The sequence below is a fragment of the Pseudopipra pipra genome, chromosome 19 (genome assembly GCF_036250125.1).
Source record: "Pseudopipra pipra isolate bDixPip1 chromosome 19, bDixPip1.hap1, whole genome shotgun sequence".
NCBI classification, from domain to species: Eukaryota; Metazoa; Chordata; class Aves; order Passeriformes; family Pipridae; genus Pseudopipra; species Pseudopipra pipra.
Genome location: NC_087567.1, coordinates 9,322,470 through 9,343,608, shown reverse-complemented (window position 1 = coordinate 9,343,608; position 21,139 = coordinate 9,322,470). Strand labels below are relative to the sequence as shown.

General features: G+C 42.8%; 2 protein-coding genes and 1 long non-coding RNA gene across 3 annotated transcripts in view; 2 read left to right on the top strand and 1 right to left on the bottom strand.

The window, feature by feature from the left end:
* The window catches only part of PITPNC1 (phosphatidylinositol transfer protein cytoplasmic 1), a 76,776-nt gene extending 70,462 nt beyond the window's left edge, over positions 1 to 6,314 (top strand). The window contains exon 10 of the mRNA XM_064676432.1: positions 2,792 to 6,314. Within this exon, the coding sequence (XP_064532502.1) occupies positions 2,792 to 2,797 (6 nt within the window). The 3' untranslated portion in view covers positions 2,798 to 6,314. The remainder of the gene's footprint in view (positions 1 to 2,791) is intronic.
* LOC135424803 (uncharacterized) lies at positions 344 to 2,795 on the bottom strand. Its single transcript, XR_010435361.1, has 2 exons — positions 1,834 to 2,795; positions 344 to 910 (listed from the first exon to the last, which is right to left on the bottom strand). It is a non-coding gene; the product is annotated as an uncharacterized LOC135424803 (long non-coding RNA).
* Positions 6,315 to 8,099: 1,785 nt separating the features above from the next.
* On the top strand, positions 8,100 to 19,513 carry NOL11 (nucleolar protein 11). Its single transcript, XM_064676095.1, has 18 exons — positions 8,100 to 8,259; positions 9,538 to 9,651; positions 10,379 to 10,435; positions 10,975 to 11,120; positions 11,356 to 11,413; positions 11,889 to 12,027; positions 12,394 to 12,591; positions 12,876 to 12,952; positions 13,669 to 13,792; positions 14,457 to 14,560; positions 14,809 to 14,886; positions 15,657 to 15,841; positions 16,098 to 16,223; positions 16,385 to 16,606; positions 17,364 to 17,442; positions 18,420 to 18,512; positions 18,806 to 18,913; positions 19,217 to 19,513. Exons 1-18 carry the CDS (start codon positions 8,125 to 8,127, stop codon positions 19,328 to 19,330), a joined length of 2,157 nt encoding a protein of 718 aa, XP_064532165.1. The 5' UTR covers positions 8,100 to 8,124; the 3' UTR covers positions 19,331 to 19,513.
* Positions 19,514 to 21,139: the final 1,626 nt, after the last annotated feature.

The following is a 21,139-nucleotide window of genomic DNA, read 5'->3' as shown; positions in this document are numbered from 1 at the left end:
GAGGAGAGCAACCAGCTGATCTTGCTGACCAGCCAGTGGAGTTTTGGGGAGGTTTTGCTTCAGCAGGAACAGAATCTTTCTCCATGAAGTGCAATCCTGCCCTTGGTTTGCACTTTAAACCTGCCACTGGTGTAAGGAAGGGTGGGGTTGGGCTCCCTGTCCTCCAGGAAAACACAATGCTCAAATTTCAGTTGGATGCATGAAGAGGAAGTTAAAGAGGAGTTTTGCTCCTAGTCTTTAAATAGTTAAAAAATGCAGGAGTTCACAGTGCTTCAGTCAAAAAGCCAGGAATGGGGGGAGTGGAAAATTGCTATGGGACTGCTAAAATTCTTTGTTTCACCAGGAAAAAAAGAATCCAATGAATTATTCACTCTTTTCTAAGTAATTTTAATGTTGTCATTGATTGACTACCAACAAGGTGGGAAGTATTTTCAGAAGTATTTAACAGCAGTTTGTGGAGAAGGGCAGGTTTCTGTGTATGTTCTTTGATTGAAATTCTGGAAATTTCATGAAGTATTTTATTTGTTAACTTGAGCACCACATGCAGAGGTCTAAAATTAGAGATTGTTACTCCCTGCAGATAGAAAAGATGCAGTGGTCTTTGCTTTTGAATGTCATTATTCCTTTATTTCTACTCACTGCTCTGTCAAACTCAGGGATGGTTTTACTCGTGTAAGGAATTGGGGCAAGGTCTGAAGGGCTCCAAGTCTTTCCTTGGTTTTTACTCAGTGCCAGTTGTCACCAGCCTGAGAAAGGTCTTGTCTGAGTAGTCACCAGGAAGGTAATTCTTGTTTGTAATGCAGCAGCTCCACTGACATCAAGGTTACCCTCTGTAGTTGAGAATTAGTTTGGATTTTGGCTCCACACTTCAGGATTTGGCTCTGAGCAACGTCTGCCATCCGTAGTTCCCCTGTGGAATAATTGTCACTGAGGTCAGAACAGAAGTTGTCATTAATGGAATTTATAAAAAAGGATCTGAGCCTCCTTAGCTCAGGGGAAGGGCTGTTTTACTGGACTGTGGGTCAGAGCAGAGGGGAGTTAAAGCAAGTATGAGCCAAAAAGCAGAAGTCAACTGAGGGGGCATCAGGTTGTTCATGTCTGCAGTGGAAATGAAGAGTCTTGGAGGCTCCACTCAACAAGGTTGCACTTAAATGGCCAGTGCTCTGAGAAACCTGCCTGTCCCCTCCCGTGTTTCCAAGGCAGCTTTTGGTTCCCCTTGTCCAGAATTCCTCCATCGGAATCGCTGCCGTGCCTGCACCAGCTCCCTGAGATACTGAGGGGGATTTGGGACCCCTTGAGTGCAGGAACACTCCCACACTGTTACAGGGTGTGAAGTGAAATGAAATGTAGGCCAGCAAAACGTTCAGATCTCTCTCCAGCACGAGCAGGTACAGCCCCTCTGAGACCATCTGTTTATTGCCACCACTTCTCAGGTCTGAAAACAGCTTCGATCTCACTCCTAATGACTGTGGCTGGAGAGCTCCCTGGAATGTTGGTGCAGGGGAGAGGGAAGGCAGCTGGCAACGTGCATGCTTTTGTTTATTTGTAATACAACATAAAGCTGCTTTTACATAACATTTGCAGCCAAGGTTACACATCCCTGCAGCTGGGTGCTGTTAAAAAGTGTGGATGCCCTGGCAGTCCAGGGTTTGTCACACATTTGGTCATCACCACTGCCAGTCCAGTGCCTCAGACACCCAAATGGGCAAGAATTCTAAATTGATTAAAAGCCTAGTTTATTTCTGGGTTTTTTTGAGCTTTCAGGGCTCGATCTATAAATGGTTTAATGAAATATTTCAAATTCACCAATTTAACGTGACATTCAATGCAAACCTTCAGTTGGCTCGGTGGGCGTCTTGCAGGCACTGCAGGCGTGGAGCAGCAGGTTCCAGAAGAGCCTTCCTGATTTTCTGCTCAACTTCCCAGTTTGTAGCAGATGTCACTCCTTTGGGATCGCATCGGGAAAGTTTTGCAGGGCTGGGCTCAGGCAGAGCCCGTCCATGCTGGGGTCGCTCTGCCCTCTTGTGGGGTTCGACAGCACCGGGACACCTCTGGCACCTGCAGGACGAGAATTCCTGGGATCCCATTATCCATTGCACACTGGCTTTAATCTCTCAGCTCCTTTCGCCTCCGTTTCGCAGGGAATGGAGCAGTGGATTTGTCACTCGGCCATCAGGGTTTAAGTGCAGTTTCTGGATGGAAAGTTGGAAGGCACGTTGTGGCTTTGTCAAGTGAGAGGGAATTCTTCAGGCTTTAATAGTGGAAAAGCAAAAGGGGCTCAGTTCTGTGCATGAAGCTGCAGCTACAAGTCAGTGGAAGGAGAGAGGATTTTCCATCCCTTGATAATTAAAGCAGATGAACAAACCCATGAGAACCCTTTACCCACTTGGGTTCATAACCTAAATGAAAACCTCAAAACCCCTTTCAGTTTTATTTTGCTTGAAGTTCTGAAAAATTCTACCTGCTGACTGTTTACCCACTGTGCAATAGCTGGATTTTTCCAGAGCTGATTCCAGAGGCAGCAATCTTTATTCAGCTCAGACCCACGCAGAAGAACCATTAGGATGTGATTAATGGACTTAAAACTTTGTTTCCTTTAGTTGTGCTTATCGTGCTCCAGTCAGTGCATTACAATGGGGAGGAATTCATGTGGAGAATCACTTAATGAGATGCATGATAAGCAATCATTCTCTGATTTAGAATTTGGATGGAAGTAGTTTAACTGAGCTAGTGAAACGATCATTTGAAATTATTCTAACGTGCCTTTGTATTTCATTCCCTCTCGCTGAAGACATGACAATGGATGAAGTCCGAGAGTTTGAACGAGCCACTCAGGAAGCCACCAACAAGAAGATCGGGATTTTCCCACCGGCAATATCTATCTCTAACATTTCCATGCCTTCCTCAACCCGCAGTGCTCCATCTAGTGCTCCATCAACTCCTCTCTCCACAGATGCTCCTGACTTCCTAACAGTTCCCAAAGACCGGCCTCGGAAAAAGTCTGCTCCAGAAACTCTCACCCTTCCAGATCCATCCAAAAAAACCTTTTAAATTAACCCTGCATGTTTCCTCCTGATAAGCCATGTCTGCCACAGCAAGAGTGACATAACTCAATTGCTACAAAGGTCGTGGTGATTTGTTGGTTGTTTTTTTTTTTTCCTTGCTTAAAATAATCTTCCCGGTGTGGAAAGGTGACTTCTTTCCTCGGACTCGATCCTTAAAACCTTCTGAGAAGTGCATGCAAGAGAACGTAGTTTATATATTCCTAAAGTAGTGTTTCAAGCCATATGGTGCATCTTACTGACATCCATGGAAAAGTCTGAGGGGATGCTCTTAAATGAAAATCAATCCTCCTGTAGCAGAGTCCTGCCTGCAAACCCTCATCTAGGTCACAGCATTTATAATTAGGAGTAGGTATTTAGTAAAGCTGCCAAGGACTTCTGAGGCAAATTAGTGCCAACTCAAACGCAGGGTTAACAGGAAAAAAAAAAAACCTTCCCATTTTCTTCTTTTATAGCTGATTTTAAAATCCTTCCTACTCTCAGGCTTCTCCTGTGTGTTTATAAACCTTTGACCTGTAACTCATTGTACTGGAACACCAACAGATTCACATTTCTCTCAATATGACTCAGGATTTGGGGCCTAAAACGCAAAACACAAATCTTTTCAAACCTAAAGTATCACTGTATCAAAGCCCCAATTGTAATTAATTATACTGACTTTGAGGCCATTGAACTATTTCTATCTTGCACAGAATTTGTAAAAGAAACCACCTATTTCTTGTAGATAATGTATTTTACTAGCTCTGCCCTGTCCCTTTGTGAGCTCAGAGTCCGTGTGGTGTTCATCAATGGTGTTCTGTGCTTGAGGTTGACAAAGAGCAGCTAAAATGTGCCAGTTGAGAAGCAAAACCAATGAATTCTGTCTTTTCCTTGCTGGAAGAAGAGTAGCAGTCAGGCTGTGAAACTTTGGATGTAAAGGAAAGAAAATATGAGGCTCTTTTTTCTTTCCTGCCTCACATCTTTCCTAAACAGCACAATCTCCTGGATCATCTAGGGAAGGGGGGGACAAAATCAGTCACTTTAAGAAGCAAACGAACCATGGGTGACCTTGAGGAATCAGGAGTGTTCCTCTTGGTCTGGCTGTGCAATCATTCTTCAATCTCAGGAATTCAAATGTAGACAAGGATGTTTCCCAGAGGGAAGTGTATGTTGTGGAAGGAGGAGTAAAAGGAGTGGCAGGAGGGTTCTCTTCCTTCCTTCCAATTCAAAGTGTGAACTCGGTGAGACCCTTTCCCTGCTGACCCTGATTTGGGGCACTTTGCTCTCTCCCACACAAGTTGCTGTTTGGTGGCTGCTGGCAGGACCTGTCTCCAGTTCAACAAGCTGCTGCTCAATCCCCAGGGAATGACAGCTCCCACCTGGATCATGGCCAGAGCAGGGGATGTTTTGTACCACTGCTGACCTGGGGCATTGAAACAAGAGAGTCCTGCAGAGCTGAGCTGTCACTGAATATTGAACAATCAGTTTGGGGGTGGCCCCTCACCTGGGCAGGAGGTCACAGTGGCTGGAATGCACGAACTCCTGGATAGATGCAGCTGCAGTCCAAGTTATGTGGAATGTGTGGCATTTAGGGGGTAGTTTTAGTAGCAGGAGAAGTAATTCCGTTGCCAACTTGCACTGCAAACAGGTGTATGTTTGTCTGATAGTGACAATCCTGTAGCCAGCAAAATCCAGGAGCTCTCTGTGGGTTTGACTTCCTGTGTTCTCCCAGTCCTGTCCATGCTCGGCTTTGCTTTTCTTCCCAAAGCTGGGAATTCCGAGGGATTGGTACCTGATGGGTGATGGTTGGTTTGTTTAAAAAGCAGCTGCTGTAATGATGCAAACAAAACTTTCCTGCTTTGGTTTATGATTTCACTTTAACAAGGGTGCAGATTATACAATCATGATTATAACTGCTCTAATCCTGTTTTTATCATTATTAATTAATATCGTGATCGGAACATTGAAATGAGGAGGAAGGTCTGAGTACTTCAGTGCAACACCTTGAGGCAAAGGGGTTGTTTTCAATACTGACTTTTCCCAGTCAGCTTTCTGTTGTATTTTCCAACATGTTTATTAGGATTAAAATAGAGAGAGTTTTGCAGGTGTTCCTCACTTCTTTCGCAAAAGTACAAGCTGTGATTATTTTCTGAGTACATCTTCAGAGCATGGTGCCAGGCACCACAGCCATGTTCCTGTTCTCTGCCACAGGGACAGGAATTCCAGGATACAGCTCTGCTAGGACTTGGCAAGGAATTTTTTATCAAGAATACAGTTCAGAGGAAAAAATGTGCTTAGTTTGTTCGGTTTCTCTGAAAACCTGCTCCCAGCTCTGCTTGTGCTTTGATGTATTTGGGATAGAACAATCGTGGCAAAACAACTGGCAATTCAGTGCAGCTTCAGAAGGGTTGATCTCCTAATAAATCAAAAAGGGAGGGACCCAGAAAGGCTGTGAGGAGCAGCACATTCCTGAAACACGTACTTAATGGGACTTCTTATGAATGTAATGGTCAATTTTGTAAATGACTGGATAAATCCTATGGAAAGAAACTATTTGACCTTATTCTTTGGCTTTTTTTGATTATTCTGGAAGGTGATTTTGTGACATCTAGTAGCCAATTTGCATTAATTGCTGCTGTAGAGACTTTGAAACTGAAATATTTGTTCCTTGAATTTCAGTTTGTAACAAGACCGCTGTACTTTGTTAAAACTGCTTTGAAGCTTGCTGCACTATAACTTCAAACTGATGTGTTATCCTTTGAAATAAGCCAAATGTATATGCTTTTTATCAAATAGTGAGTGCAGTAAGAGAGAATTCATGATCTTGTCGATAGGAGATTTTCTGTTGCCATTGTTTGGACTTGGTTTTCTATGTGTAAGTTAAAATTGCTAAATAAGTCTAACAATGTTTTGCTTTAAATGAACAGCATGGTCATTGAATTACGATCTCCTGTAGTTTTGTGGTGTCACTAAAACAGGTTTTCATTGGTTTATTTCATTTCTGTGATAATTTCTGTATGTCCAGTAATCCATTTCTTTAATTTAGAGTGCTGATGGCAACATCAGGCAATGCATCACCACCATCCAAGAAGGACCAAGTCTTGATTTGCTCTGCATGTTAAATAGTGCAAGGCTCAGCGGGAGAATTTGACTGTCATTTTTCTCATTCATATCACTTAGTTTCTGGTTTTTTCCGAGTTATTTATTATTTTTAATATTGTATTTTCCCTTGCGTTTTGTTGTAAATAAACTACCAACAACTATTCTTTACAATGGGGACTGTTTTCTCTTACTGGGTCTCCTCTGGGCAGGAACCTCCTCATTAACATTTACCCATTAACATTTCTACCCCCAGCTCTGCAAGCCACTTCCTCAGAATTAAATAGCACAAAGAATTGACTTTGAAAGGAAAATTTAAAGCACTTCCAACCTCTCCTTGGTCCTGTTGTACCTCAGCTCTGTAAGGATTTTACCAGGGCAGGTGCCCCACCAGTCTGGCATTGGCCCATTCACTTGTAAATGACCATTGGGTTGACAAGGAAGTTTTTCCAGTGAGGAATCTAATTCCCTATGCAGGATTTTGGCAGCCCAGTGTCGTACCAAACAACTGGAAAATACTGGAAAAGAGACCACTCAAACCCTCTCAAACTTGTCTCCAAGTCAGTTCATTTTAGTCAAAAACATTTTCTCCGTACAGCGGCTCTTGGAGCATTTCAGGAGAGTCTTTCTCCATAGAAACGCAGCTTTCCCTGCTCCAGAGGAACGGCAGTGCAGGGTCAGAGGGAAACGCTTCAGAGCAGCTGGGACAGGACAGGGGGAACAAGGAGAGGACTGGACCTCCAGTGACCCCCAGTGATCCCCAGTGACCCCCAGTGCCCAGAGCTGACCTGGCGGGCTTTGGGTTGATCGGGTGTGTTTTACAGTTTGGGCGGGGCTGCGGTGGAATTTGAACACACTGAGAATCCTACACCTGCAAACGCCTCCCAGAGCGGTGACACACCGGACCGGGCCCCCGCAGCCCTCGGGGCCGGGCTGGGCGGGTGCAGCGGGGACAGTCTCACCCGCACAGGGGACAGTCCCGCCCGCATAGGGGACAGTCCCACCCGCACAGGGGACAGTCCCGCCCGCACAGGGGACAGTCCCGCCCGCATAGGGGACAGTCCCGCCCGCATAGGGGACAGTCCCACCCGCACAGGGGACAGTCCCACCCGCATAGGGGACAGTCCCACCCGCATAGGGGACAGTCCCACCCGCATAGGGGACAGTCCCACCCGCATAGGGGACAGTCCCACCCGCAGCGGGGACACCGCAGGGGCAGGAGCTCATCGCATTGTCCGGAACCCAGCGATGTTTTATTGCGGAGATCAAACCCCAGCGAAGCCTTTTACCTGATGCCGTGCTAATTGGCACACACATGACCCCTCTCATTAGCATACAGTTAACCCCCCTATTAACATACAATTAACCCCTCCATTAACGTAGGCGTGACACTTCTCATTAACATACAAGGGACCCGTCTCATTAACATACACATACAAGAAGCCCATCTCATTAGCATACACGTGACCCTTTATTAGCATGCACGTGACCCACATTAGCATATGCATCACCCCTCATTAGCGTACACGTGCCCTCCCTCATTAGCGTACACGTGACAGCGCGGCACGCCGGGACGCTCCCGTGGGAATGGCCGTGGGAGTGAGCGATGCCGTGCGGGAAGCCCACTGGGGACAAGTGAATAAGGCGCTGAATCCTGATCCCGAGTGCCCCGCCCCGTGACGGCGTTCTGAGAACAGTCATTGATTTTACGGCATTTACAATATTTACACGTTGGGACAGCACCGTGCCCGTACACCCTGTGCCGGAGGCCGCTGCAGAGCCTCCCCGCCCGCTCAGGGCAGGGGCAGGCGGGCAGTGCCGGCCGGGCCGGGCCGGGCCGGGCCGTGCCACAGCCGCGCTCCGGTCGCGACATTCGCCGTCCCTGTCGCGACACTCGCGGCCCCTCCCGCCGGCCCCGCCCCCGCCGGGTCACGCCCGGGCGCGCGCGCCGCGCCGGGTCTCGCGAGAGGCGGGCCCAGCCAAGATGGCGGCGCTGTGCGAGAGCTTCACGCTGCGCGGGCCCGGCCCGGGCGGCGGCCCCGGGATGAGCCTCGAGCCGGGCCCGGGCCCCGACCTCGTGCTGCTCACCGAGCGCGGCCGAGCCGCCACGCTCTTCAAGGTACCGCCCGCGCCTCCTCGGGGGGCGGCCCCGGCCTGCGAGGACCCCGCGCGGGGCACGGGCCGCGCTCCCTCCCTCCCTCATTCCCCCCTTCACTCCCTCCCTCCCTCCCGGCCTGACGCGCCACCCCCGTCCCTCTCCCCGACTGTTCAGGTTATTTCTCCCTTTGCCGATGTTCTCTCCCCATCGCAATAATCACCTCCCTCCCGGAGCCCGCGGAGCTCCGGGCTCGGCGCTGTGTCAGGTGCGGGGCTGGCGGCTGGAGGAGAAAAGGGTTTAGTTTGCAGCGCTTGGAACTGAAAGTATGTGCTGGTCTATGTTGATTATTTTGGTGGCCGTAATAAGAAAACGCGGCAAATATTTGAGTCTCTTTCTGTAAGTGGCTTTCACATCCATGGGTTTGGGGGTTGTAGTGACAGGACAAAGGAGAATGGGTTTAAACTGAGAGACAGTAGAATTAGATTAGATATTGGGAAGAAAATGTTGACTGTGAGGTTGGTGAGGCCCTGGCACAGGTTGCCCAGAGAAGCTGTGGCTGCCCCATCCCTGGAAGTGTCCAAGGCCACGTTGGACAGGGCTTGGAGCAACCTGGGCTAGTGGAAGGTGTCCCTGCCCATGGCAGGGGGTGGAAGGAGATGAGCTTTAAGATCCCTTCCAACCCAAACCATTCCATGATCTGTGTGGATTGATGATACAACCCCCTTTGAGTTGTTTATTCCCACTGCCAAGACCAAAGGTGAGAACAGAACTATGTTATAAATACACCCTGTGTAGCTCTGGAGCGAGGAGAGGGGCTTGAGTGCCCTCACAACAGTCTGAAAATCACACAGAACAGGAGCTCAGACAGTACCATCCATTGCTCTTGGTCTCACTAACTCACCTTGAAATAGGAAGGGAAAAACCACGATTGTATTAGTGAGGAAAACCACATTCACTAGTGATTAAAATTAGTACCTGCCCTTTGGAACAGCTCTTCCTCACACCTGTGCTCATGGGGTGAGCCCTTCAGACTGTTACAGGTCAAAGTTCTTTCTTATGTGAAAAGAAAGAATTCTAATTGAGGTAGAGTTCTTTCCTGTTATTCTGCAATTGCTGGTGTTAAAGTCAGGAACAGGAATGCTCCAGAGGAATTGGAGTGTAGCACTTTCCATATTTTGCTATTCTCATTCAGATCAGATGTTGCTGCCTTGCATTTCCTTTCTGGGATGAGAAAAGTCCCCAGAGTCATCTGTTATATGTTATATTTTAGTGACAGTGCCTTTGTTCTGACTCTTCCAGATCTCAGATCAGAAGCCTCTGGGCTGCTGGTCAGTGAAACATGGGCAGGTTCTCACCTGTCCTGTCGTGTGCAACTTTGAGACTCACGAGTACATCGCTGTTCATGACGACAGGGTGAGAGCCTTTATCCTTCTGGGGGGGAAAAGAGGATATGGTGGGTCCTCTGAGGGAGTGTGGGGAGGAAACTGGCAGGTTTTGGTGGAATGTAAAGGTGTGGAGCCCTCACAGCACAGCAGTGACATGAGGGTCACTGTGCTGAGCATCAGTTATCTGGTGGCCCTCTAAAGCATTCTCAGTGCCTGATGCATTCATTCCCTAAGGAGGAGTTGTTTCTCCTCTTGTGTCTCCAGTTACAGCTGCATGACCATTGTACTGAAATGGTTGTAACAGTTCAGACCTCCAGCCTTATTTTTCTGCTCTGGTTTCCCAGTTAAACATTTCTCTGTGCACACATAGCATTGGCTTAGATCGTGCTGAGCCTTTGGCTTTTCCATGTTGTTGTTGAGGAAATATCTTCCCTGACCTTTCATTTTACCTGCAACACTCTTTTCCCTGTCTTAATCTGTCTCCAGATTTAGAGTTTAGAGTTCTGCTGTATCTTTTTCCTTATTCTTTCCCATCTTTTCTGTCCAGTTCAGGATTTCTGAGCTTGGTTTCTATTCCAGTTGTCTCTGCTTCAGCTTCTTCTCACACAAACCACCCCCCTGGGGCAGTTCCCACTCAGATCCCCGTGACTACTTCTTGTGTATTTTCCTCCTGGTGCAATTTGCTGATATTTTGGGTGCTGAGAAGTCTGTTTGCTACTGTTTTATTGGGCTTAAAAATGATGCTTTTCTTAAAGGTTTTAAGAATATGGAAGAATGAAGATATTAACTTGGACAAGGCCTTTAAAGCAACAGTAAGTCTCTTCCTTGTGTTTGCTCTTTGCTCTTATGGGAATGTTTTGGAGGGAAGAGATGCTCTAATTTTCATAGTATTGATCATATTTAGCTGACCAATGTTTTGATTTGTGCTCCAGGATGTTGTGGAGTATTGGAGGAATCCCCTTGGACTGACTTTATCATCAAAATATTGCTCTTAAAACGATTCGTATTCCAAGGCCAAAGTTTCTGAGGACTTTCTTTAAAGATGGTGAATTGTATTCAAATGTAGATCTTTGTCTTCTGCTGACTGATGTGTTAAACAGCACTTTGTGTGAACTCCTGACCCTCAGTTATGGTTTTTCTGATGTGATTCAGGGATGTGATGCTCATCCTGGCTTTTTGCTGGGCAGTGACTTGCATTATTTATAGTAGATCTACATTGTTAGGAATCTTAAAGTTTCATCATTCCTCTGTTAAAAGTTTATTGGAAGAACTTTAAAAAAACAAATGAATAAAGCATTTGCCTTTCAAGGTGATGGACTGAAGACCCCTGATTTATTTTGGTTCTCTGCAGCTCTCAGCAGATGTGCACAGGATACATTCCCTGCCCCAGGGAGGGCCCGTGGTGCTGTTCAAGGGAGGGGGTGTCCGAACTCTGGATGTGCTTTTGGAAGCCCCACAACAAGAGATTGAAAACATTATCTCAGATGAAGCCATCAGGTGAGTGATGAATTTTATGGCAATTCTTGCTTGGAGGAACTTGCCCACGAGGATGGAAGTTGTTCCCTTTTGGAGGGGATGGGGAGAAATCAAGGACCAAGATCTCGGGGCAAATTGTTTTTTAGAGTCATGTATGTAAGTATCCTAAAAATAAGAAGCTGCCTAAAGAATAGTGCTCTGACTTTAGGTATAAACCTAGAATTTGGAACATGCTCATGCAGTTTTCTGGTTTTAGGTGGAGTGGAGCTTTTATGGAAAGTCAACAACCTGTCGTAGTTTTTGCTACTGAGAAAGTGAGTCAAATACTTTTCCCTTTTAAAAACTTCCATAGCAGCAGATCTTAGTGCTTTATACAAAATCAATCACCTGTTTCATTTGATTTTAAGAGCTTTTAGTGAAATCATTATCCTGATTTAATCAATGCAGCAGTTAAATGGAAGTTGTGTTGCTTTTAGGGCTGGGCTCTTAGAACTTCAGAGAACAAATAAGATGAAACACAGCAGACATTGTGAGACACTTCATTGCTCATTGTGAAGATCCTATTTAGTAGGATTTATATTTTTTGTAAAGGAATTATACATGAATCTGTCTATTCAAATGCTTCTTTCTGTGAATCCATTTGTTACATCAAATTAGAATTTTCTTTACGTGCCACAAATTCCTAATTTTGCATAACATTCAAAGTTAAGCAGTACTAATATCTGAATTTCTGTTCTGTCTTCTTTGTGTAAATTAAAGGAACACGTTATTTTTTTTTGTTTGTTTTAGGATGGGGACTTTTTTGTCTATGTGCAGAAACCCAAGCTGGACAGTGTCCACAAGTACAGGCTGGAACCAGAGGAATCATCTAAACCACTGAATTTCACAGCATATCTAAAAAACCAAACTGTCACACTTCTGTGTTTGTGTAAGTTACCTTTTCTAACAGGATGTGATAATGAAGCAAAGACTTATATGAAAGGACATGAAATGTTGATATTTATGAATAGTTGTTCCATATTTTTAGCTCTTTAAACTTTCTAAACCAGCTAGAAGTGGTAATTAAACCTTCCTAATACTTTATCTGTTCCTACCTGTTATCACTTGTACTTTGTAGATCTCCTGCTGTACCTTTATTTTACTGCTTTGCATCACAATTTTAATATCCTGCATGATTTCTTCCTTGAGCATTCACTGGATTTTGTTCTTTTTAGATGTACCTTTGCCATATCGTATCAAATAATTTTTCCACGAGAGCAGATGATAAAAAAGAGTAATCCCTTTTTTTGGACAGATTCCAATGACTCTGTGTACCAGGTTCTGATACCTCTGCAGCAAGATACTGAAGAGGAAGAACAAATTTTGCCCAAGTCACTGCTACTAAACCTTTCAGTGTCTGGAAGTGTTCTGAAAGGAGCATCTTTGGTAGTCCTGGATAAAGACCACGTGGCAGTGCTGGGCAGTCTGGCTGCACCTGACAAAGAACCCAAAGGTAACTTGAAAAATCACAGTAAGATGTCATGAGATCTGAAATTTTCTTAAGCAAAGCACTAAGCAGGGAAATTGTGCTGCCCCTCTTGTTTAAAGCTCTTCACTGGAAAACCAGCTCACCTTTGAACATTGAGCTCTGACCTCAGTGACATAATTCCCAGTGCTGGATACTTGGTTTGGAAACAGTTATTTCTGTTTCCACAGATGCTTGTAACGGAAAGTAGCAAAGGCAAGTGTAGCATTTGTGTTGCTTTTGGGGTTTGTAACTCCTGTCCTTTTCCTTAGAGTGCTTGACCATATGGAATACAAAATTTCAGACGTTGCAAACCTCGAAGGAGCTGCCCCTGGGGACCAGTGGCCAGGTAGGTTCAGTCTGGATTTGTCCCCAGGCTTTGTGTGTTTGGCAGCAGGGAAGGGAGTGTGGGGCTGCAGAGCTCTGCTGAGGAGCAGTGGGGGCCAACTCCTGAAGCAAAATTAATATTGACCAGTCAATGGGTTGTTTCTGTTGGAATATTTAGCAGGAGAGGAGTGGCTTTTGGCAATTTCTTTGATTAATTTAGTACCTTCTCACTTCTGATGGTCTTGATTGTTTGGTGCAAATGAAATCACTAATTAAATACAAAACCCAGCCAATTGTTCTGTTCAGACAATTTGCAGTTGATGGCCCCAATGATTCTATGATCTCCCTGAACAGTATTTCAAGGTAATTTCAAGTGTCAATTAAAACAACACCTAAGCAATAAATGCACCAGTGAACTGGAACAGCTGACTGGTTTTGTCTTAATATTGAACAAGAGGGAACCTAAAAAGAAAATTATCAGTGGACTTAATGCCTCAGAGCAGCCACTGTGCTTTAAAACATCTCTGTAAAAATACCCAACAGAAAACTTCTAATTTCTGTATTTAAAATCAGCAGGTAATGAAGATCTGCTAACAAGTGTTAAACCTACTGAAAGTAGTTTAATATAATCTGATCACTGCCTTTTATCTGAATTTTATAGTAAGGAGTTCCCTGTCAGCTTGTGCAGAATGGACTTCTCTGCTCCCCTCATTAATGGTACATTTTAATATTTTGCAGTTGTGGTGTTATGAGGAAAAGTTTTTTTTAACTCATGGCAAAGTGCTGACTGTGATTATGTACAAGTGTGAAACATCATCCCTGGCAGCTGCTGTGGGAAAGCTCAAGGACAGTCAAACCCCTGGTAAGATTTTTTTATAATTACAGGGAAAAACTCTTGTAAAAGAAAGACTTCTGAATTTGTGTAAAAGTTATTTTAATGCAGTCCTATTAAAATCAATTGATTCTGAACAGCTTGAAGTTACCTAACCCTGTATTGTGTTCCTGGCTGTTAAATTTACTGCTGCTGGGAATGCCAAAGCACACAAATGTTTGAATTTTTGTGACTTCACTTAACCTGGGTTGTCATTCAGGTACTGGAAAATTACTGAAAATATTGGAATGCTGGTGCTGAATACTGAAAACAAAAGGAAGTGCTCTTTCCTAAAATATATTTTCAAGGATTTTGTGATTAGATAGAGCAATGTCAAACCTTAGTATGTGAACTGCAGTTTAAAATTGTTCTGCCATAGTGGATTTCATTGAACATTGCATTGGGAAAATGTTCTTGCAAGTAGTGCTCAGAATAAATTGTGTAATAACTTCTTTTCCTCCCAGAGGCAGAATGAAGAAACAGGATGAGAAAAAAGTATGCTGCTGACATAAAACTGGCAACTTCCTTGGCATAAAATCACTTAGGTTATATTTCAGAAAGTTATCTACTAGCATAAGAAGTTACTGCAATATTCATACTTTAATAAACGTGCTTTAAGTGTTGCCTTCATATCATTTCATTTGTGTGTTCACAGGTGTGTCTTCCTTTGTGAACTGGGACACCCTGGAAGGTGAGGACCTGGTGGTTTCCTTCCAGTCCCAGGAGTCTGTAGCTCTAAAACCTGAGTCCAGAATGAATGTAAGTTGGCATCAGGGTCATGAGAGGTTTTTGTGTGTCTTGTCTCTTCCCCGTGCTGCTGATCCCTTTTAGCTGTTGTAGCAGAAGGAAATTTCACTTTGTGTTGCTCATTGTTTCCAACACTGTTCCTGGAATTGGAGTTACTGGTTGTAATGTGTGCAGTAATTTGACACATGAAGTTCCTGGTTGTCTTGCCTGAAATCCTTAAGTGAATAGTCACTGAATAGTAACTGTTTATTTTTCTTTAGTTAAGATCAAGAAGGAGCAATGTTGCCAAAGTACAGCCAGAGAACTTCTCAGTTGGGCAGCTCTTACTAAATCTCAAAGTAAGTAAAGCAAATATCCTCAAGCAGTGTTTAGACACTGGGAATATTCCAGGTGTCTCTTAAGCTGTTATCTTTTTCTGTGTCCTCTTGCACACATCAGGTTGACAAGGCTGCCTTGAACAGGTGAGTTGAAGGATGTTCTTGTGCAAGAACAGAATTTGGACTTGATGAAATTCAGTTTTGTCATAGGAGGGTGTTTGAGAACTGTACAGTGCAGTGCTTATAACAGCTGAGTTCTGAAAACTTGCACAAATTTGTTCATTTTTGATGACAACCTCTTACAGTAAATAAGGTGGGAGGATATTTTACCTGAACTCTGCTTTTTTACGTTCTTATTTATGGGTTTAATTTTGTTGAAGGCAGTTTGGCTCTATGAAGTCTGAATGCTGGGAAATCCACTGCAAATGCAGGAACAAGCTGTTCAGTTCCTTTCTGGAACTCGCTGCCAGTGTTGTGGGAGGTTAAGTTTCCACTCTCATGTGAATGTACCTGTATTTCACCTGTGGCTGAACACCTTGGGAATGTTCCTGAAGTAAAAGGTGATTAATCCATGAGTAACTGAAAGATACAGTTACCTGAGTTCAAAGGCAGTAATTACCTCATTTGGCTCTTTCATGCTTGATTAATTATCAAAACACAGAGTGGTGAGGGATTTTTCTGTAAATATTTTTAGCTTGAGATCAAAACTAAGTCTGTTTCTAATGAGTACCAGGACAGTTCTCCAACCTGTGCCTTGTGTTTCTGAGTTGTGCAATATTTGTCTTTTCCAGGATGCTCCTACAAACGTGTTAGAAAGGGAACTGAAACAACTGATGTCAAAAACACAGACACCAGATTTACAAGCTGCCATTGGGAGTGTGGTCACTGCCCTGACAAACAGATGTAAAGCAAACCCAAGGTACTACCCTCAAAGTTTCCTGCTGCAGATAGTGGAAACCAGAGACTTGTCCTACAGGTAATGAATGACTCTGCTCTTTTTAAACTGTGGGGAGTAGTCTTTAAATATAAAATTAAAAAAGTAGAAATCCCTTTCTTCATAAAGCACTCTTGAATTATCAGAATTTACTGTCAAAGGTGCTTATTTTCTGGTGAAGCTGATGTTTTACGTAAAAATCCAGCTGGGGGAGCAAGATTGGTACCACTGCCTTAGTTGTAAATGTAGTTCTCAGTGGGTGTGAACTGTGCAACCTATTAATTGCTTATTTTTACAGTTTATGTCCAGATTTAATGCCCATTGCTTTGGAAAAAAGAGATTTCTATCTCTTACAAATCTGCCTACAACGGTTTCCAGATATTCCTGAACAAATGACCTATGCTTGCTTGAAAACATTTTTAAGGTAACTTGAAATCACTTCTTTTTTTCTTCACCAACTTTTAGTATATGTTTTTACTTTCATAGTAAGCTCCAAAGAGTGTGTACTGCCGGTGGGTTGATGGTATTGCTGATTTTTAAAGCTAATGATTAAAAGTCTTAAACATGTGGCATTTTCTCCTGCAGCATTAGTGATGCCTACCTTCGAATGACAGATGTGGATCTGGACTCTGTCATCTGTTACATTGATGTTGAATTCAACAATAAGGGAGTTAAGACTGAAATTGTAGAAAATGGTTTCAATGCAGAGCTGGACCAGGACACGTGTGACACCAAACTCCCAAGGCAAACCCATTCCAAGAGCGATGGTGAATCCTGCCCCATTGGACCTCACAGGGCAGCACTGTTGTATCCTCTGGGCAGTGAAGGGAAGCCAGTGCACTGTATGTGCTGTGGATGCTTCTATTTGACACATCTTCTATTATTGCTGAAAATTTTGGATAGGAGAAGTTCTTACTCAGTAGAAAAATGGTTTAGGATATGGAATCATACAATGGTTTGGGTTGGAAGGGATCTTAAAGCTCATCCAGTCCCACCCCGTGGTGTGGGCAGGGACACCTTCCACTAGCCCAGGTTGCTCCAAGCCCTGTCCAACCTGGCCTGGGACACTCCCAGAGATGGGGCAGGCACAGCTTCTCTGGGCAACCTGTGCCAGGGCCTCCCCACCCTCACAGAGGAGAATTCCTTCCTAACATCTAACCTAAATTTCCCCTCTTTCAGTTTGAGTTATATAAATAGAAAATGTACAGGAACTAGAAAATTTTTAACGAGCTACATGTATAGAAACATATAACTTTTAGAAAGCATCTACACCAATTTAAACTTACATTATTGCAAACCTGTTCTCTATTCAAGAGCAAATGGTCTCAGTGATTTGGATGCCTGTTGAAACACGAGGCAGTTACATCCTTGCAGTGAACACAACTGTTCAAGGTAACTGTTTTGTGATGTTTTAGTTGCTGTCAGTATTTCATGATAGAAATAAGGATGATTCAAGTAGGACTTGTCTCAAAGAACATGGAGAAATATTATATTTAGAATTCACTCTGGTTTGTAGAAACTGGTATTTTTCCTGCAGTTTTATTCCCTTAATAGCACTGCCCAGAAATGCTGTTCTCCATTCAGCTTACAGTGAAACGTTTCTTTTGCCTCACCTGAAAAACCTCCCAGCTCAACAAGTTATTGTAAGTATGTTGACTTTGAAAAGTGTAAAAACCCTTGTTATTTTGTGGGGAGAGAAAGAAAAGAGAGAGTTTTTCAATTGCATGTGAGAAACTCTCCACTCTTAGTGGAGTCTGAATAACAAATTAATGCATCAAAATTAAATTGAGGTGCCTCATAAGATTTAATGTTAAGGAATGTCACAGTTTTCCACATATGTATAGAAATTTTACTAATTTTTGTAGTCCTTGCTTATTTTAGAACATAAGTAAGAAACCCTGTTTATGACCCAGCCTACTTGGAAAATGTTGTTTATATTTTGTTAGAAAGTAATGGTGCTTTTGCTTGATTTAGATGCTTCTTAAAAAAGGAACAAGACATGTTGATTTACTCAGTTCCATCAGCAACAAAAATTTAGAAAATATGAGAAACAAACTGTACACTCTGTGTAATGTCAAATGTAATACAAATCAAGATCTTCTCAAAACATCTCAGTTGAAGGAAAAACCCACCAAATTCCCCTGTTCCTCAAAACCTGAAATTTAACTTCAAGAACTGCATGTACCTGAGCATATATGTGGCTTTCCAATGATTTCAGAAAAACCATCTCAGAACTGACACATCTCCTCATTGACCTTATTCTGACCAGTAGCAATTTATTTTTGGGTACTGAAAGTGAGAGTGGGACTAAGATTATTAATGTTGATACAGGTTTTAGGAAAGTTCCTAGAAAGGTCTTTGTCTGAATTACATTGCACTGGAACAATGGTTACCCCTGGCTGTAATTTACATTGAATATTGCTGAGAATTTTCAAACATCCAGCTGTGGGTGGTGTAAGAGAACCATAAAACTTGGTTTTAATGTGTAGTATACAGATATCTATGTTGCTTTAACAACCAAATTAAAAAAACCTTCATGAGCATTACTGTGAGCAGGACAAAATGCCTCAGGCTGTTAAATGTTTGCCCTTTAAAAATGCTCTGACTTTTCTACTTTTAGCTGTTTCTCAGGTATTTGTATTACCTGTATGTGAAATGCAGTGAAAAAGTGAATACCACTCTTCCTGGAGTTCGCTCTCCCACTATAAATCAGGTGAGAAATTCATTCTAAGACTTGTATTTCCTTCTCTTTCTGTGGTGTGTAAATTTGTGAGTAGTTGTGAATATCTGAAATCAACTGACATCTACATTCATTTTAGAAAGTATTAATACAACCTGTATTGTCAGATGTAACACTATAACAGTGAAAACCCAAATACTGCCTTACAATATGAGCCTCTGCATTTTGCATTAGAAATTAATGTTTCAGAGTTGAGCTTTTAAAGCAAAATCTGTGTCATTTGCAGATTGTGAAGTGTAAGTGTTCTTTTCTTGGTTTATCTTCAGATCATGGATTGGATGTGCCTGTTACTTGATGCTCATTTCACAGTCATGGTGATACTGCCAGAAGCAAGAGAGTTGCTTTCAAACCTGCATAAGTTTGTGAGAGCCCAAGTAAGTTGCATCTTCTGGGATGATTATTTCATTTTCAGTTGGGTTTGGAATCACTGAGGAGGGTGAAAGCAGACAGCAGCAAATTATCTAGTGAATTAAACAATGTCTGTCCTCCTCTGTGTGCTCCTTCCTGAGCAGGAAATGGCAGTTGCTTCTGTCTCATTGTGATTTCAAAAGCTGCTGTGTTTGTTTGGTTTAAATATCTGAAACTGTGCAGAACCACAGATAGTTCCACAGGATGACGATGTATGAAAAGAATTAAAATGTATTTTACTTTAAATGTCTATGTTTTCTGTTTTTTAGGTGAGGTTCTACTCTGAACTCAACAAGATTGAAGGAAGTTTGAGGGAATTACAAAGACTTAACCACCTGAGAGACTCTCAGACCTATTCTATTGAAGTGCTGGAAATCATTTGAATTGGAAATTCACTATTAACACATTTATTTTTTATTGATTCCTTTTATGACAGGGATGTATTAGCACTCCATATTGGGGATGTGAAAAGTTGTTTTCTACATAGGAGGAGCCCGGTTACTCTGTAGCTACATGGGGGTTGTAAGTTTGAAACTCATGTATTAAAAGCTCTCTTTTTGACTGGATGAGGAGCTGGATGCTTGATTGTATTTTCATGTTGCATTTTGATACTCAATCATAAGAACATCCTAAAGTACCCCATGATTCTTGGCCAGACACAAGATGGTTGTGGTAGAAATGCTGAGGGCACTTGCTGGACTTGGGCTGTGTAACTTTGAAAGAGCTGCTCCCACAGTTGAAAGCCTTAAGACACTTTGGAAGTTGACCTGTTCCAGTTGTGCTTATACACTGTTTGTCAGTACCAAATGTATATAAAAGTAAAATTTAAAAAAAACCCACTGCAATGGCAGCTGAAGATTCATATAGAGGGGGACTTGTTGGCAGTTGTTTTCCATTTTCTGAACAAGAAAACTCAGAATTTAAAATAACATTCTTAACTACATCAGTCTGTTTTCTCCAAGTACTTTTTCAACTAGTGAACACCTCAATTAGTTAACCTCATCTATACTGCTTCAATTCTTGCATTTCAAAGTATATCATAGTTTTAGATTGGGTTTGACTCTCTTTAAAATAAAAAGTGATGAAGCTTTATGAAAACAACATTTGATGAAGGTTTTTACAGGTATAAGCATCTGTTGAATTATACTCTTGATGAAAATGGCAATTGGAAATACGTTGAATTACCCCAGCAAAAGTCATGCAAGCCCTTGCTTCCTAGGACTGACTTTTAGTGTGCAGCTGAGCTCTGGTGTAACGTTCCTGAGCAACACCCTGGTGTCTTAGAAAAATGTACATGGAACTGATTTGAGAGGTGAACACTTCAATTCAATTCCTGATACAAGTTATGAAATAACTGTAGGTTCCTTCCCTTATCCTGGGAGAGGAACCCATCCAGACAACAGCTTGGAACAACTGGGCTATTCATCTTCTCCAAAGTGCCTTGTGAAAGGAGGCTTTTTCTCCATCTGTCCTGAGCAGGGAGGCAGGGTGGGGTCTCCAAACAAAAATTCCTCTTCCTGCTATATTCAATTCAGTAATAAATATGCTCATTTAACCATACTAGCAAAAAGGAACTTCAAGTTCCTAATCAATATGTTCTATTCTGAGTGGATGTGAGTGGGTTAAGGGGTCAGGGTTGATTTCTCTGTACTGAGCTGTGTGTTGGAAAGGACTGATTTATAGTCCTGACCCTGAAAGTTAATGTACCTCTCTATGCATCCATTTCTCCACCTATAAAATTATGTCCTGTTCAGTAAGCACTTCTACATCACCAACTGCTAAATAAGAGATGGGATTGAGAGACAAGGTATTCGGATTCATAGTTCAGAAGCAAATGTTTCTTAGCACCTTTGATCTAGTCCAGGTACACAAAATACACAGAATTTCAGAGATAATAATGCTCTCATAGTGCTGCAGGCTGTGTGGTTAGTGCAGTAGATGCACTACATACCTTTGCTGGATTCTCAGTGTATAGAGGGCAGAATGCACAGATGGTTTTTCCAAGATCACAAAGGGAGGCAGTGAAATAACCTCCCTCAAAATGTGTATCTGTGTATTCATGTTTTTGAAGAGTTACCACAATCCTTTGCAATCTTGTAAGAGGTTGCAAAAATTAGCCTGACATAAGCAATCTAAAGGTGATTTGGAAGGTTTGGAATGCAAATTGAGTCTAAAGGTGTAAATGGGGTTGG